The following is a 17,435-nucleotide window of genomic DNA, read 5'->3' on the forward strand; positions in this document are numbered from 1 at the left end:
AATAGTTTTTTCATTAGGGTCTAAGGTGCAAGCCATCTTGGGCCATTTTTGGAATGAAGTGTGACTGGATAATCTTCACAGGACACTAGAGTATATCGCTTCTTCAGAATCTGAGGAACAGCACACCCCAAGATTTCTTGGTAGGATCAAAGATTTTTAGAGCTCAATACTAGACTGGTGGAATCTCTGCTTTATTTTCTAAAAGAAACACTTTTTATTATAAAATATTTCACATTCTCAACTTTAATATGTATATAGGATACTGAAAATATTAAAATACACAACTGAGTCCACATCATCCAAATTAGGAAAGAGAATAATGTCAGTTCCTTAGAAAGCCTGTGTTCTTTCTCAACTGCCTTGCTCTCTTGCCTCACACCTTCTTCCTTTAACGCCCAACAATGGGGTAACCACTATTCTGAACTGGACTTATTATTCTGTACTTGTCACTGGAGTTATATTAATCTACACATACTTAATAACCTGGCTATATAAGTTTCTGAAATTTGTAAAAATGGTTACCAATCATTATAAAATTTTTGATATGATGTCTCCAGTAACACTGTGCTTTAAGTTAGATCCGGATGTGTGTAGCAGTAGCTCATTCATTTACACGCGTCTATAAGGGTGTAGTCTGCAATGTCACAGAGAAAAAAATGCACAAAGATCTAGGTGAAACGCGTGATAAGCATTCCTCTGACACAGAATATGTGGCTAAAGTGAGCTCAAGGGAAGACTGTAGGGGCAAGTGAACACTGTATATAGTACTGTCTTCTTCCATGACCTGCTATGATTAACGGTGTTAATATGCTTTTGCTTTTAGAAGAGTAATGTGAAGAGAAAAAAATTACCACAACACTTTGGCCTCTACAGAAGTATCATTCCCTAAACTACCAAATGCATGAACTGATAGACAACTTAGCTTCTATTTCTTGAGAGAAATTTTTATCCTACTTTAAAAGGAAGAACTTAAGATTAAATAAATAAAAGATATAAAATGGAATTATAACGGCATAAATAAAAAAAGCTAATTCTTTTATTTCCTCCCCCATTTTACTTGCAAAGTAGGACAAGGGATTAACAAATCTACAATAAAAAGAATTCCAGTAGTCATGTATGGATTTGAGACTTGGAGCATAAAGATAAAGAAAGCTGAGTGCTGAAGAATCGATGCTTTTGAACTGTGGTGTTGGAGAAGACTCTTGAGAGTCCCTTGGACTGCAAGGAGATCAAACCAGTCAATCCTAAAGGAAATCAGTCCTGAATATTCATTGGAAGGACTGATGCTGAAGCTGAAACTCCAATACTTTGGCCACCTGATGCGAAGAACTGACTCATTAGAAAACACCCTGATGCCGTGAAAGATTGAAGGCAGGAGGAGACGGGGACAACAGAGGATGAGACAGTTGGATGGCATCACTAACTCGATGGACATGAGTTTGAGCAAACTCCGGGAGTTGGTGATGGACAGGGAAGCCCGGCGTAGGGCAGTCCATAGGGTTACAAAGAGTCAGACACAACTGGGTGACTGAACTGAATTGATATAAAGGAAAATTCAAAATTAATAAATTCTGGAATCTCAAGTACAGAATTTGATGAAATTATTAAAGTATGAATATGAAGGGTCCCTTTGTGCATTATTCATTGTAATGGTTTCTAGTCTTGTATGTTGAGAACTATTTACTAAGTTCACTGTTCAAGGTTGCTGTTTGGTTGTTATTTACAGAACAAAAGCAAAACAAAACAAAAAAGGAAACAAGTCATACTCTGATTTCAAAGAATAGCAGTGTAAGGTCAAGCTAAAACAAGAATAACATACTTTCAAGGCTAAATAGAAGGTTTCATATAAATTTCATTTTAGTTATTATTTTTCATAATTTAATAAATAGAAATTGCTTATTTCTTCAGTATATTTATTATTAATTAGCACAATCATTACATTTCATGGAAAGATAAATTATGACACTTCAACTTGCTAAAGCAGATTTTTAAAAATTGAAGAGAGAAAAAGGAAAATAGCAATTAAAATTAATGTAAAGGTGGAGAATTTTTAATATAGGAAGGAAGATTTAAATTACTGTTACCTTATATTCCTTCTTCCAAGCTTCAAAGAGATCCATTGAATAACTTCCCTCATCAATGAATTCCACATCAAATCTGTGTGATTTTGCAAATGACAGTAGAGCTTTCATAGATCGCTCTGTCTCACTTATTGCCCATAGACCACGATTGGTGGTAGTTATTCGGTCATCCACCAGTCCCTCTTCATCTTCTATCATCTCCTCAAATATTGCAGTCTGGCCTTTGACTCTGAAGGTGTTTGAGAAGAAAACCACAATAACTACTGTCAGTGGGTAACAAGTACCATAAAAATGGTATTGGCAGAATCAACAGGAAAGCAAGGTCAAAAACAAATATTTCATCAACAACTTTCAATGTCATATCTATAAGATCATGCTAGCAAGCCTTTGGAAAACCACAGCAGCCTTGAGGCATCATTCATTTGACCAGAGTTCTTTTAAGAGCAATCTGGCATAGTAAAAAGTGGTTATAAATTCCAGGCTAAAATCTTACTCTGAGAATTCAAATACAAAACACAAAGTACCACCACTATCAACCACAATGAAAAAGGCCACAGGTTGACCGGAAAGTGCACTGGTTTCTTTTTTTCTTATTTTTGAGGCAATCAGAACTTAGCCTTTTCTCAATTTCCATGTTTGTAAAATCAGGATAATTTTGCTAATGTCATATTTATACGTGTCTTCAGTTTACAAATGAGGATCCTCAGGCTGAGAGAAGGCCCCTATGCACATTAGTGAGCAGGGATCTGAGTTCAAATCTGTTGGACTGGACAGTCTGTGTCCTCCCTTCAAGAACACATACTACTATTAACACAGACATGAACATTTAGAGGGTAAACTTCAGCAAAGAGGAAACTGAGCATGATACATGGTCAAAAGCTAATTATAAATTGATTGAAAAAGAGAGAAAAAAAAATTACTTTGAGGAAAATATAACCCTATACATTAAAGTACCAAGTCTTAGGGCATCCCTAGTGGTGCGGCGGCTAAGACTAAGCTCCCAATGCAGAGGGCCCAGGTTCGATCCCTGGTCAGGGAACTAAGTCCCACATGCCATAGTAAAAAGATCCTGTCTGTTACAATTAAGACCCAGTGCAGCCAAGTAAGTAAATAAATAAAAATAAATATTAAAAAAAAAAAACCAAGTCTTGTAAAATGTTTCATTTTAATCTATCTGAGAACTTACGTGTGAGAAAATAGTTTCGACTCATACTCTGTGAACAATTCATCAGCCTTACAAAAGACACAGCTGGAAAAGAAGAAATCATGAGAGAAAGAGTCACAGACACATCCGGCAATCAGGTAATCTCTAAAAGAGGCTGAGTATTTTATACTTCATATTTTCGTTACAACAAATATGCCATTTTAGAAAAAAAAAAAAAATAGTCCTTTGCTATGTGGTCTTAGAGAGGTTTTTATTTTTTAAGCTAGATTAACAACACGTCTCTATTTCTACCTGAATTCAAATGAAAACAAGTCTTATGTGAGCCGCTGTTTCTTCTCTCAGAAGAAATCTAGCTCAAAGGAATGACGTCATCTGCCAGGTGATTTCTGCTATTACCCACCAGTTGAGAGGAAGTCTGACTGGTCGGAGATGGCAGATTGTTGCAGACTCAATAACATGCCGAGATGGAGGTCCCTCCAGGTTTTTTACAGCCTCTCTCACTTGCTTCTGGAACTTACTGAGCTCTTCCATATGTGTTGTCAGTAAGAACTGAAGTCCTCGGCAGTCATGGAACCTGATTCCCACCACCAGCACCACACACAACAAAGAAAAGAACAGTAGGTTAATTTCTTGAAAATTCAAAAAGTGGCTGGCAGTGTGTTAAAGAAATTGCAACGTTTTACCAAGTCACACCTGGGTGAGTTTATATTAGGCCTGTACGCAACTGATATCTGCTAGTAAACAAAGAATAACAACACTGGGTAGTCCACTATAAAACATAACAAAACATCTGATAGTTGCTGGCCTCTGAACCAAAAAACAGTAAGCAAAACCTATGTCTCTGTCTCTGATGTCTTTGAAAGATCAGAATTGTCCCATTTTTTTCTTTTTAACTCTGACTGATGCCCCCTGGCATTGCTGCTCTTCGTGGAGAGGTGGTGACTGCAGGATGAGAAGACAAGACAGAAAAGTGAGAAGAAAGAATAAAAGTGGCCAACAGTTATTTTCCATATTACCAGGAACTTGTACATATACACATGTATTTTTATTAACCATTAACTAAATGCAAGCCACTTTGCCGAGCACTTCTCCTGTTAACCTCAATAGACATCACAGTCCCCGCGATGTAGATAAAACTTAATGAATTAAAGCAATTTAAAGTTAGAAAGCTATGTGGCAGAACTAAGAGTTAAATTTAAAAGCTCTTAAACAATCTGATAAACTACAAATGAAACAGGTTAAGACAAAAAATTTATGGATGTGTGTGTATGCATTTCTGAAAGGAAAAACAAAGCCTAGAATAATAAGAAATTAAAAAGTAAAAAAATATAAATGGGAATTGTTTGCTTTTTAGGTTAAGACTATACCTGATCTGCCTCTTTTTTTTTTCATTTATTTTTATTAGTTGGAGGCTAATTACTTTACAATATTGTAGTGATTTTTGCCATACATTGACATGAATCAGCCATGGATTTACATGTGTTCCCCATCCCGAGACCTGCCTCTTGAGAAACCTGTATGCAGCTCGGGAAGCAACAGTTAGAACTGGACATGGAACAACAGACTGGTTCCAAATAGGAAAAGGAGTACGTCAAGGCTGTATATTGTCACCCTGCTTATTTAACTTATATGCAGAGAACATCATGAGAAACGCTGGGCTGGAAGAGCACAAGATGGAATCAAGATTGCTGGGAGAAATATCAATCACCTCAGATATGCAGATGACACCACTCTTACGGCAGAAAGTGAAGAAGAACTAAAGAGCCTCTTGATGAAAGTGAAAGAGGAGAGTGAAAATGTTGGCTTAAAGCTCAACATTCAGAAAACTAAGATCATGGCATCCGGTCCCATCACATCATGGCAAATAGATGGGGAAACAGTGGAAACAGTGGCTGACTTTATATTTTTGGGCTCCAAAATCACTGCAGATGGTGACTGCAGCCATGAAATTAAAAGATGCTTACTCCTTGGAAGAAAAGTTATGACCAACCTAGATAGTATATTAAAAAGCAGAAACATTATTGTCAACAAAGGCCCATCTAGTCAACACTATGGTATTTCCAGTAGTCACGTATGGATGTGAGAGTTGGACTATAAAGAAAGCTGAGCGCCCAAGAATTGATGCTTTTGAACTGTGGTGTTGGAGAAGATTCTTGAGAGTCCCCTGGACTGCAAGGACATCCAACCAGTCCATCCTAAAGGAGATCAGTCCTGGGTGTTCATTGGAGGGACTGATGTTGAAGCGAAACTCCAATACTTTGGCCACCTGATATGAAGAGCTGACTCATTTGAAAAGACCCTGATGCTGGGAAAGATTAAGGGCAGGAGGAGAAGGGGACAACAGAGGATGAGGTGGTTGGATGGCATCACCGACTCAATGGACATGGGTTTGGGTGGACTCCGGGAGTTGGTGATGGTCAGGGAGGCTTGGCGTGCTGCGGTTCATGGGGTCGCAAAGAGTCAGACACAACTGAGACAATGAACTGACTGATATCCTTCTTCCTAAAATCCATATACCATTCTCCAAATTGTTCATAAGAGACTACTCTCCTTCCTAAAAGGCTTTCCCAATATTTCACATTAGTCTGTTTCTTTCTGTTCATGGAGTTTATTAATAACATTATTCATTTTTGTACTTTGTTGCTGTTAGCTGCTAAGTCATATATGACTCTTCTGTGACCCCATGGACGGTAGCCCACTAGGATCCTCTGTCCATGGGATGTCCCGGTCAAGAATACTGGAGTGGGCTGCTGTTTCCTCCTCAGGAGATCTTCCTGACCAGGGGTCAAACCCAGATCTCCGGCACTGGTATGCTGTGCTTAGTTGCTCAGTCGTGTCAGACTCTGTGACCCCATGAACCATAGCCCACCAGGCCCCTCTGTCCCTGGGATTCTCCAGGCAAGAATACTGGAGTGAGTTGCCATGCTCTCCTCCAGGGGATCTTCCCAACCCAGGGATCAAACCCAGGTCTCCTGCACTGCAGGCGGATTCTTTACCATCTGAGCCACCTGGAAAGTCCCAGTACTTTGTTTACACATGCTCATATTTCTCAAATTACTTATAACTCTTGTCTTCTCATTAAACTAACTTTTAGAAGGTAAGAATTAGGTTATATCCCCTTTTAAAAAACATGTATAATAGACAGAATAACTGCTCAGTATTTCTAAAAAAAATTACATAGAGATACTTAAAATTAGGTTAGTCTTCAATGAAGAGCAAAGATAATAATAGATGGTAACTCTTAAACACTGTACTAATGGTAGGTAGCATTGTAAGTAAGCACTTTTTTCTAATCTTAACAACAATGCTTTGTGGGTTTATAGATGAAGAAACCAAGGCAGAGAGAGCTTATATAACTCTCCCAAGAACACAGAGATAACGGGTGGAGTTGAGGTATGAACATAGGCAGTCTGACTCAAGAACCTACTTGTATTCTTAATCACCAAGCTAAACAGCCTTCCTTAAGGATTACTAACAAGCAAACAGGAGTACTTTGGTTTCTGAGATAAAAATTTCATTAAAAAACAGAGCAACTGTGTTAAGATGATGTCTGAATACATATAATCTAAAACAATGTTAACTTTAAAAATGCATTTTCTTACTTTTTATTTATGTCTAGTGCTTTTAAAATTCATGTTTGATGATAAATTATACATTTAATGTTTCCTATTGGTCCTTTTATAGCCATGAGACCTCAAAATATTTAATAGAGGATATATTCTAATATGGAGATTTACAACTTCTAAAAGTAGTTTCTGCATGATTTGAGAAAAACAAATTCAAGACATATAAAAATATGTTTATCAGCTGATTCCACAATGCTGGCAGAACACATTAGGACATAGCTTTAACACGAGATAAAACATTGTGACATAAAGAACAACTTATTGGGAACGGTGATTCTGGGCTTAACAGGAAAAAAGGAGTGCACTCAAAAGCAGTTAGTATTTGCCAAGAGAACATGCTGATCATAGCAGACACCCTCTTCCAACAACACAAGAGAAGACTCTACACATGGACATGACCAGATGGTCAACAGCAAAATCAGATTGATTATATTCTTTGTAGCCAAACATGGAGAAGCTCTATACAGTCAGCAAAAACAAGACGGGGAGTGGACTGTGGCTCAGATCATAAACTCCTTATTGCCAAATTCAGACTTAAATTCAAGAAAGTAGGGAAAACACTAGATCATTCAGGTATAACCTAAATCAAATTCCTTACGATTATACAGTGGAAGTGAGAAATAGATTTAAGGGATTAGATCTGATAGACCTTGCCTGATGAACTATGGACGGAGATTCACGACACTGTACAGGAGACAGGAATCAAGACCATCCACAAGAAAAAGAAATGCAAAAAGCAAAATGGCTGTCTGAGGAGGCCTTATAAATAGCTGTGAAAAGAAGAGAAGCCAAAAGCAAAGGAGAAAAGGAAAGATACATCCATTTGAATGCAGAGTTCCAAAGAATAGCAAGGAGAGATAAGAAAGCCTTCCTCAGTGACCAAGGGAAAGAAATAGATGAAAACAATATAATGGGAAAGACTAGAGATCTCGTCAAGAAAATCAGAGATACCAAGGGAACATTTCATGCAAAGATGGGCTCAATAAAGGATAGAAATGGTATGGACCCAACAGAAGCAAAAGATAGTAAGAAGAGGTGGCAAGAATACACAGAACTGTACAAAAAAGATCTTCACGACCCACATAATCACGATGGTGTGATCACTCACCTCGAGCCATACATCCTGGAATGTGAAGTCAAGTGGGCCTTAGGAAGCATTGCTATGAACAAAGCTAGTGGAGGTGATGGAATTCCAGTTGACCTATTTCAAATCCTGAAAGATGATGCTGTGAAAGTGCTGCACATAATATGCCAGCAAATTTGGAAAACTCAGTAGTGGCCACAGGACTGGAAAAGGCCAGCTTTCATTCCAATCCCAAAGAAAGGCAATGCCAAAGAATGTTCAAACTACCTCACAATTGTACTCATCTCACATGCTAGGAAAGTAATGCTCAAAATTCTCCAAGCCAAACTTCAACAGCATGTGAACCGTGAACTTCCAGTTGTTCAAGCTGGATTTAGAAAAGGCAGAGGAACCAGAGATCAAACTGCCAACATCTGTAGCATCATCGAAAAAGCAAGAGAGTTCCAGAAGGACATCTATTTCTGCTTTATTGACTATGCCAAAGCCTTTGACTATGTGGATCACAGCAAACTCGAAAATTCTGAAAAAGATGGGCATACCAGACCACCTGACCTGCCTCTTGAGAAATCTGTATGCAGGTCAGGAAACAACAGTTAGAACTGGACATGGAACAATAGACTGGTTCCAAATAGGAGAAGGAGTACGTCAAGGCTGTATATTGTCACCCTGCTTACTTAACTTATACACAGAGTACATCATGAGACATGCTGGACTGGATGCACAGGCTGGAATCAAGGTTGCCGGGAGAAATAATAACGTCAGATATGCAGATGACACCACCCTTTTGGCAGAAAGGGAAGAAGAACTAAAGAGCCTCTTGATGAAAGAGGAGAGTGAAAAAGTTGGCTTAAAACTCAACATTCAGAAAACTAAGACCATGGCATCTGGTCCCATCACTTCATGGCAAACAGATGGGTAAACAGTGGAAACAGTGTCAGACTTTATTTTTTGGGCTCCAAAATCATTGCAGATGGTGACTGCATCCACAAAATTAAAAGATGCTTGCTCCTTGGAAGAAAAGCTATGACCAACCTAGACAGCATATTAAAAAGCAGAGACATTACTTTGCCAACAAAGGTCCATCTAGTCAAGGCTATGGTTTCTCCAGTAGTCATGTATGGATGTGAGAGGTGGACTATAAAGAAAGTTGAGCGTCAAAGAATTGATGCTTTTGAACTGTGGTGTTGGAGAAGACTCTTGAGAGTCACTTGGGCTCCAAGGAGATCCAACCAGTCCATCCTAAAGGAGATCAGTCCTGGGTGTTCATTGGAAGGACTGATGTTGAAGCTGAAATCCAATACTTTGGCCACCTGATACAAAGAGCTGACTCATTTGAAAAGACCCTGATGCTGGGAAAGATTGAAGGTGGGAGGAGAAGGGGATGACATAGGATGAGATGGTTGGATGGCACCACCCACTCAATGGTCTTGAGTTCGGGTAAACTCCGGGAGTTGGTGATGGACAGGAGGCCAGGTGTGCTGCAGTCCATGGGGTTGCAGAGTCGGACACGATTGAGCGAATGAACTGAACTGAATACTGCATATACTTTAGAAATGAGAAGTCTATCAGGTTCTGTATGATGAAAAAAATGATTATACTAAGGTACATCCAAGTTAATAATGACACATGGAAAATGGAGCATATCTTTTTAGGGTGTTAGCAGACATTTGGCAAAGTTTTTAGAGGAGCAAATGAAAATGCTTTAAATATTTAAAAGACATTCTTACACTGAATTTTTCACTGAAAACCAGCTTTAATGCCAAGGCTGACCTCCTACTGGGGTGTGATCTGAGAGGCTGAGGTCCTACCACCCAGAATCCAGTTCTGCCACAACACCTAAGTTCCCCACACTAGGCAAACTCCCTTTGGGTTAAACCACTGGAGGTACTTTTGACAGAGTATATCTGTTCTTTGGAAAGAATTATTCACCATTCATACATCAAGAGCAATAATCCAATATCTTTATCTTAAAGAATGGTAAGCGTTGATGAGAAGAAAGACGGGAAGACAAAGACTCTACAATATAAAACTGCTCACTGTGGCACTATGAACTTAGCTCTTAGGGAATGAATCACATAGGGAAATGGGAATGGCTTACCCCAAGGGCAAAAATCTCCAAAACAGAGCCTATTTCAAAACTCTGCTTCAACTTGGTTTTAAGCAACTTTATCCAACCAAGATACAAAAGAATACTTCAAGTGGATTAAAAAAAAAGAAAAAAATGCACTAAAAACCAAGACATTTAAAAATGACTAATATACAGGAAAAAAGGTTTATCTTTTAGATTTATACCTCATATTTTGATTTGAAATATACACTTAACAAAATATAAAATTCAGATGTTCATAACCACAGTGTGTTATGATCTTTAACTGTAACTCTTAATACCAAATGATCTGAATATTTGGGATGACTACTAATATAATTGTCCTGTTTTGTGCTACTTTCTTACTTCTCTGACATAGAGAGCTTGCCAGTTTGTTGCTTGTAGTTGCTGGTTATTTCATTTCGCACTCTTTGAGCAAGTTCCTCTTCAATACCAAATTCTATTGCTCTGTGTATCACATTCAGCCACCAAGGAGAATTAGAATGAATCTGTAACCAAGATAATAAATATCTTTTCAGTAATCACTATATTCTATCACTGGAAAGGGTTCTGTGAAAAGTTAAAAGGAACAATAAATGCCACTCTCAGGAAAATTACAACAGTAGTAGGCAGACAAATAGACATGTTGGCTATACAATGAATGAATGAATATATAATTAAATAGAACACCTATTTCATGATTACTCTAAATGAATGAGAATTTATTGTACATACACGTATAACAAAGCTGTGCTAAAAAAAAAAAATTTTAAATTCAGTATTCACTCTATATATCTGAAAAGGTTTCTTGCTCAGCATAATAAAGACTTCATGCTTATCCTCAACAGAATGAGATTCTACTCAATGAATAATCTATGGTAATTAATGAAATTATATGCCTAATACTAAATAATTAATGAATTAGGAAGAATAACATGTGGTGTAACTGATTAAAATCAAAGACAAAAAGTGTATTTTGTGTAGCCTCCCCTTTAAACTATGCTATTGACTTCATGAAAGAGAAATTTTAGAAATGACAAATGGCACATATTTCATAAGAAAAATAGTTATAGTTCTAATATTCCAAACCTTGAAAGATTTTGGAAGCATGCACATCTAAGATCAAAAGAAGGTTGTAGAAGTCTACTTTCTTCAAAAGACAATTTGGGTTATATACTAAGGGTAGAGGAAACCGCATTATACCTTAAAAGAAACCAAAGAGAATAACCTCAAAATAGGTGATTTATCTCTGTATCTGTTCATTCAATCAATAAACACCGCTAACAGCAAATAAACTTTTATTGTGGCCCAAGTACTATATGGGCTTCCATTGTGGCTCAGCTGGTAAAGAATCTGCCTGCAATGCGGGAGACGTGGGTTCGATCCCTGGGTTGGGAAGATCCCTTGGAGAAGGGAAAGGCTACCTACTCCAGTATTCTGGCCTGGAGAATTCCATGGACTATATAGTCCATGGGGTCGCAAAGAGTCGGACACGACTGAGCAACTTTCACTTCACTATACTAGGTGCTAAGAATTCCAAGATGATACGAAAGTTCAAGTTTCTCCCCAGATCAGAACACAAACCAAAATGGTGTTGCTGTTCAGTGTCCCAGTTGTGTCCGACTCTTTGAGACCATATGGACTGCAGCAGGCCAGGCCTCCCTATCCCTCACCATCTCCTGGAGTTTGCCCAAGTTCACGTTCATTGCATCGGTGATGCCGTCCAGCCATCTCATCCTCTGACACCCTCTTCTCCTTCTGCCCTCAATCTTTCCCAGAAGCAGGGACTTTTCCAATGAGTTGTCTGTTCACATCAGATGACCAAAATACTGGAGCTTCAGCTTCAGCATCAGTCCTTCCAGTGAATATTCAGGGTTGATCTCACTTAAGATTGGTTTATCTCCTTGCTGTCCAAGGGACTTTGAGAAGTCTTCTCCAGGACCACAGCTGGAAGGCTTCAATCTTTGGTGTTCTGCTTTCTTTACGGTCCAGCTCTCACAACCATACGTGACCACTGGGAAGACCAGAGCCTTGACTACATGGGCCTTTGTTGGCAGGGTAATGTCTCTGCTTTTCAACACACTGTCTACGTTTGTCATCCCTTTCCTGCCAAGAGGCATTCATCTTTGATTTCATGGCTGCAGTTACCAGCCACAGTAATTCTGAAGCCCAAGAAGAGAAAATCTGTCACTGCTTCCACCTTCTCCCCCTCTATTTGCCATGAAGTAATGGGGCTGGATGCCATGACCTTAGTTTTTTACTATTTAGTCTTAAGCTGACTCTTTCACTCTCCTCCTTCACCCTCATCAAGATGCTCTTTAGTTCATTGCTTTCTGCCATTAGAGTGGTATCATCTGCATATCTGAGGTTGTTGAGGTTTCTCCTGCCCATCTTGATTCCAGCTTGTAACTCATCCAGCCTGGCATTTCTCATGATGTGCGCAGCATACAGATTAAAGAAACAGGTGACAGCAGACAGCCCTGTCATACTCCTTTCTCAATCTTGAACCAATCAGTTCTTCCACACAAGGTTCTAACTGTTGCTTCTTGATCTGCACACAGGTTTCTCAGGACAGGTAAGGTGGTCTGGTATGCCCATTTCTCTAAGAGCGTTCCACAGTTTGTCATGATCCACACAATTAAAGGCTTTAGTGTAGTTGATGAAACAGAGATAGATGTTTTTCTGAAATTCCCTCGCTTTCTATAAAGTCCAGCGAATGTTGGCAATTTGATCTCTAGTTTCTCTTCCTTTTTGAAACCCAGCTGGACATCTGGAAGTTCTTGGTTCGCTTAACGCTGAAGCCTAGTATGCAAGATTTTAAGCATGACCATACTAGCTTGAGAGATGAGTGCAACTGTTTAATGGTTAGCACATTCTTTGGTAGTACCCTTCTTGGGAATTGGGATGAGGACTGACCTTTTCCAGTCCTGTGGCCACTGCTGGGTCTTCCAGATTTTCCGGCATAATGAATGCAAATCCTTGATGGCATCATCCTTTAGGGATCTGAATAGTTCTGTGGGAATTTCATTGCATCCACTAACTTTATTAATAGCAGTGCTTCTTAAGTCCCACTTGACTTCGCACTCCCAAAAGTCTTCGCACCACCAAAATGTTATGTGAAGACAAATGTAAGTAAGGAAAATTATATACATACCTTTCTCTGGAGATCACGGATAGTCTGCTGCACAGGCAACAAAGCCTGCTGGGCTTCTGCAACCTCTGTGTTACACTTGCTCATATAATGCTCTCGGAGTTGTTTGGCCTGTGTTGAAACAGGAAACAAGTATAAACTGTCACTCCAGGTCAAGAAAATAATCTAGTATGATGTTTCAAGAACAGTGTGCTTGTTTTATTTGTTTAAATCTATTTAATTTAAGCACTGAAGTCAAGTATACTGTAGAGAACATAAAAGCTATGCTAGAAGTTCCTAATATGTGTATTGAAGAGAATAACCTGGAGGACACCTTGACTTACATTTACATGCAAATCAAATAATATAAGAAATTCCAAGGATTAGCTCTCCAAATTTTTTTATTGTAGTTGGTAACTTTATGACATTAGTGAAATCGCTCAGTCATGTCTGACTCTTTGCGACCCCGTTGACTGTAGCCCACCAGGCTCCTCTGTCTATAGAATTCTCCAGGCAAGAATACTGGAGTGGGTTGCCATTTCCTTCTCCAGGGGATCTTCCTAACCCAGGGATCGAACCCAGGTCTCCTGCATTGCAGGCAGACGCTTTAACCTCTGAGCCACCAGGGAAGCCCTGCTCTCCAAATTTTTATCTAATTTTTTAATTAAAAAAAAAAGGGGAGGAGGAAGAGCGGTAACATTTTAAACTATAAGGCAAAGCAGGAATACATTTTAGAATTTCTTGTCTCATTCAGTTATTATAATTCCTTGGAATTATTTCAGTTTAGAACTAATACTTGAGAATATACACTAACACAGGTTTTGTGAACTGAACTGTGTTCCTTCAAAAGCTGTAGGATGAAGCTCTAACCCCCAATGTGACTATATTTACAGACAGGGTCTTTAAGAAAGTGATTGAGTAAATGCACATACATGTGATGATAAGGGTGGAGCCCTAATCCAATATGACTAGTGTCCTTAAAAGAAAAGGGAGAGATACCAGGGATGCAAGTGCACAGAGAAAACGCCATATGAGGACCCAGTGAGAAGGCAGCCATCTGCCAGCCAAAGGGAGAGTCTTTAGGAGCAACCAACCGTCATGACAACTTGCTATCAGACTTCTAGCCTTCCCTGATGATTAACGATGTTGAGCATCTTTTCATGTGCATGTTGGCCATCCGTATGTCTCTTTGAAATAATGTCTATTCCTATCCTCTGCCTGTTTTTTAATTGCCTGATAACAGGGTAATATCTAAATCCCTGATAAGACGTCAGCATCTGAAGTATATAGACAACACATAAAACTCAATATCAAAAAAACAACCTAATTAAAAAATGGGCAGAAGACCTGAATAAACATTTTCCCAAAGAAGACATAGAGATGGCTAATAAGGCACATGAAAAGATGCTCAAAACCACTAATTATTAAAGAAATATAAATTACAACAGCAATGAGGTATCACCTCACACATGTCATGACTATATCAAAAAGTTTACAAATAACAAGTGTTGGGGATAACATGGAGAAAAAAGAACCCTTGCATACTGTTGGTAGGAATGTAAATTGGTATAGCTACTAAGGAAAACAGTATGGAGATTCCTCAAAAAACTAAATATAGCACATATGACTCAGCAATTCCACTCCTGAGTATACAGATGGAAAAACAATGAAAACACTAGTTCAAAAAGATACGTATACTCTGATGTTCAGAGCAGCACTAATTACAATTAACCAAGACATGATAAAACCCAAGTGCCCATCAACAGAGATGAATGGATAAAGAAGCTGTTGTAAATATTTATAATGGAATATTATTCAGTTATAATCAAAGAAAGAAATTCTGCCATTTGCAGAAACATGGATGGATGCAGAATATCATGCTCAGTGAACAAGGCAGAAAAGAGAAACACAAATATTTTATCATATTACTTACACATGGAATTTAAAAAATAAAATGAATATATATGCAAAACAAACACAGACTCATTGATATAGAAAACAAACTACTACTGGTTACCACTGTGGAGATGAAAGGGGACAGGGCAAATCAGGGGGATGAGACACAAACTACTGCTACATATAAAACAGATGAGCAACAAGCATAGATTGTATAGTAAAGGGAATTATAGCCATTATCTTGCAATAACTTATAATGAAGCATAATCTATAAAAATACTGAATCATTATGCTGTATACTGTATCATAAATTAACTATAGTAGTAGTAGTGTTAGTTGTTCAGTTGTGTCCAACTCTTTGTAGCCCCATGGACTGTAGCCTCCCAGGTTCCTTAGCCCATGGAATTCTTCAGGCAAGAATAGTGGAGTGGGTAGCCGTTCCCTTCTCCAGGGGATCTTCCCGACCCAGGACTGAATCCGGATGTCCTGCACTGTAGGCATACTCATTACCATCTGAGCCACCAAGGAAGCCCCATATCAAATCAACCGTACTTCAATTAAAAAAAAGGAGAGACTGTCCTTTCCCTACTGAATAAGAACGATATAAAAAAGATCTTCATGACCTAGATAATCACTATGGTGTGCTCACTCATCTAGAGCCAAACATCCTGGAATGTGAAGTCAAGTGGGCCTTAGGAAGCATCACTATGAACAAAGCTAGTGGAGGTGATGGAATTCCAGTTGACCTATTTCAAATCCTGAAAGATGATGCTGTCAAAGTGCTGCACTCAATATGCCAGCAAATTTGGAAAACTCAGCAGTGGCCACAGGACTGGAAAAGGTCAGTTTTTATTCCAGTCCCAAAGAAAGGCAATGCCAAAGAATTCTCAAACTACCGCACAACTGCACTCATCTCACACACTAGTAAAGTAATGCTCAAAATTTTTTAAGCCAAGCTTCAGCAATATGTGAACCATGAACTGCCAGATGTTCAAGCTGGATTTAGAAAAGGCAGAGGAATCAGAGATCAAATTGCCAACATCCACTGGATCACTGAAAAAGCAAGAGAGCTCCAGAAAAATATCTGCTCTATTGACTATACCAAAGCCTTTGACTGTGTGGATCACAATAAACTGCGGAAAATTCTGAAAGAGATGGAAATACCAGACCACAATCTGTATGCAGGTCAAGAAGCAACAGTTAGAACTGGACATGGAACAACAGACTGGTTCCAAATAGGAAAAGGAGTACGTCAAGGCTGTATATTGTCACCCTGCTCATTTAACTTAAATGCAGAGTACATCATGAGACATGCTGGACTGGATGAAGCACAAGCTGGAATCAAGATTGCCAGGAGAAATATCAATAACCTCAGATATGCAGATGACACCACCCTTATGGCAGAGAGTGAAGAGGAACTAAAAAGCCTCTTGATGAAAGTGAAAGAGGAGAGTGAAAAAGTTGGCTTAAAACTCAGCATTCAGAAAACTAAGATCATGGCATCCAGTCCCATCACTTCATGGCAAATAGATGGGTAAATAATGGAAACAGTGGCTGACTTTATTTTTGCAGGCTCCAAAATCACTGTGGATGGTGACTGCAGCCATGAAATTAAAAGACACTTACTCCTTGGAAGGAAAGTTATGACCAACCTAGACAGCATATTAAAAAGCAGAGACATTACTTTGCCAACAAAGGTCCGTCTAGTCAAAGGTATGGTTTTTCCAGTAGTCATGTATAGGTATGAAAGTTAGACTATAAAGAAAGCTGAGTGCCGAAGAATTGATGCTTTTGAACTGTGGTGTTGGAGAAGACTCTTGAGAGTCCCTTGGACAGCAAGGAGATCCAACCAGTCCATCCTAAAGGAAATCCGTCCCGCTTATTCATTGGAAGGACTGATGCTGAAGCTGAAACTCCAGTACTTTGGCCACCTGATGCGAAGAACTGACTCATTGGAAAAGACCCCAATGCTGGGAAAGATTGAAGGCGGGAGGAGAAGGGGTCGACAGAGGATGAGATGTTGGATGGCATCAGCGACTCGATGGACATGAGTTTGAGTAAACTCCGGGAGCTGGTGATGGACAGGGAGGCCTGGTGTGCTGAAGTCCATGGGGTTGCAAAGAGTTGGACATGACTGAGCGACTGAACTGAACTGAATCTTGGTTCTTTTTTATAAATTAACTGACCATATGTGGGTAGGTTTATTTCTGGGTTCTCTCTGTTCTTTCCCATTGATCTATGTGTCTGCTTTTATATCAACACCATATTCTTTTAAATACTATAGTTTTATAATATAGCTTAAAATCAGGGTGCATAATGCCTGCAGCTTTGTTCTTCTTTTTCAAGATGACTTTGGCTATTCAGGAT

The 17,435-nt window shown here is 39.0% G+C and overlaps 1 protein-coding gene across 4 annotated transcripts in view; it reads right to left on the bottom strand.

Annotated features, from left to right (window-relative positions):
• SHPRH (SNF2 histone linker PHD RING helicase) overlaps positions 1 to 17,435 on the bottom strand; it is an 83,740-nt gene that overhangs the window by 27,275 nt on the left and 39,030 nt on the right. For all 4 annotated transcript variants that reach the window (XM_043457006.1, XM_043457007.1, XM_043457009.1 and 1 more), the window contains 5 exons: positions 13,197 to 13,304; positions 10,409 to 10,551; positions 3,647 to 3,820; positions 3,268 to 3,330; positions 2,085 to 2,310 (listed from right to left, as the gene is read on the bottom strand). In XM_043457006.1, coding sequence (XP_043312941.1) covers positions 2,085 to 2,310; positions 3,268 to 3,330; positions 3,647 to 3,820; positions 10,409 to 10,551; positions 13,197 to 13,304 — 714 coding nt within the window. The remainder of the gene's footprint in view (positions 1 to 2,084; positions 2,311 to 3,267; positions 3,331 to 3,646; positions 3,821 to 10,408; positions 10,552 to 13,196; positions 13,305 to 17,435) is intronic.

The sequence above is a fragment of the Cervus canadensis genome, chromosome 33 (genome assembly GCF_019320065.1).
Source record: "Cervus canadensis isolate Bull #8, Minnesota chromosome 33, ASM1932006v1, whole genome shotgun sequence".
In the NCBI taxonomy this organism is placed as follows: Eukaryota; Metazoa; Chordata; class Mammalia; order Artiodactyla; family Cervidae; genus Cervus; species Cervus canadensis.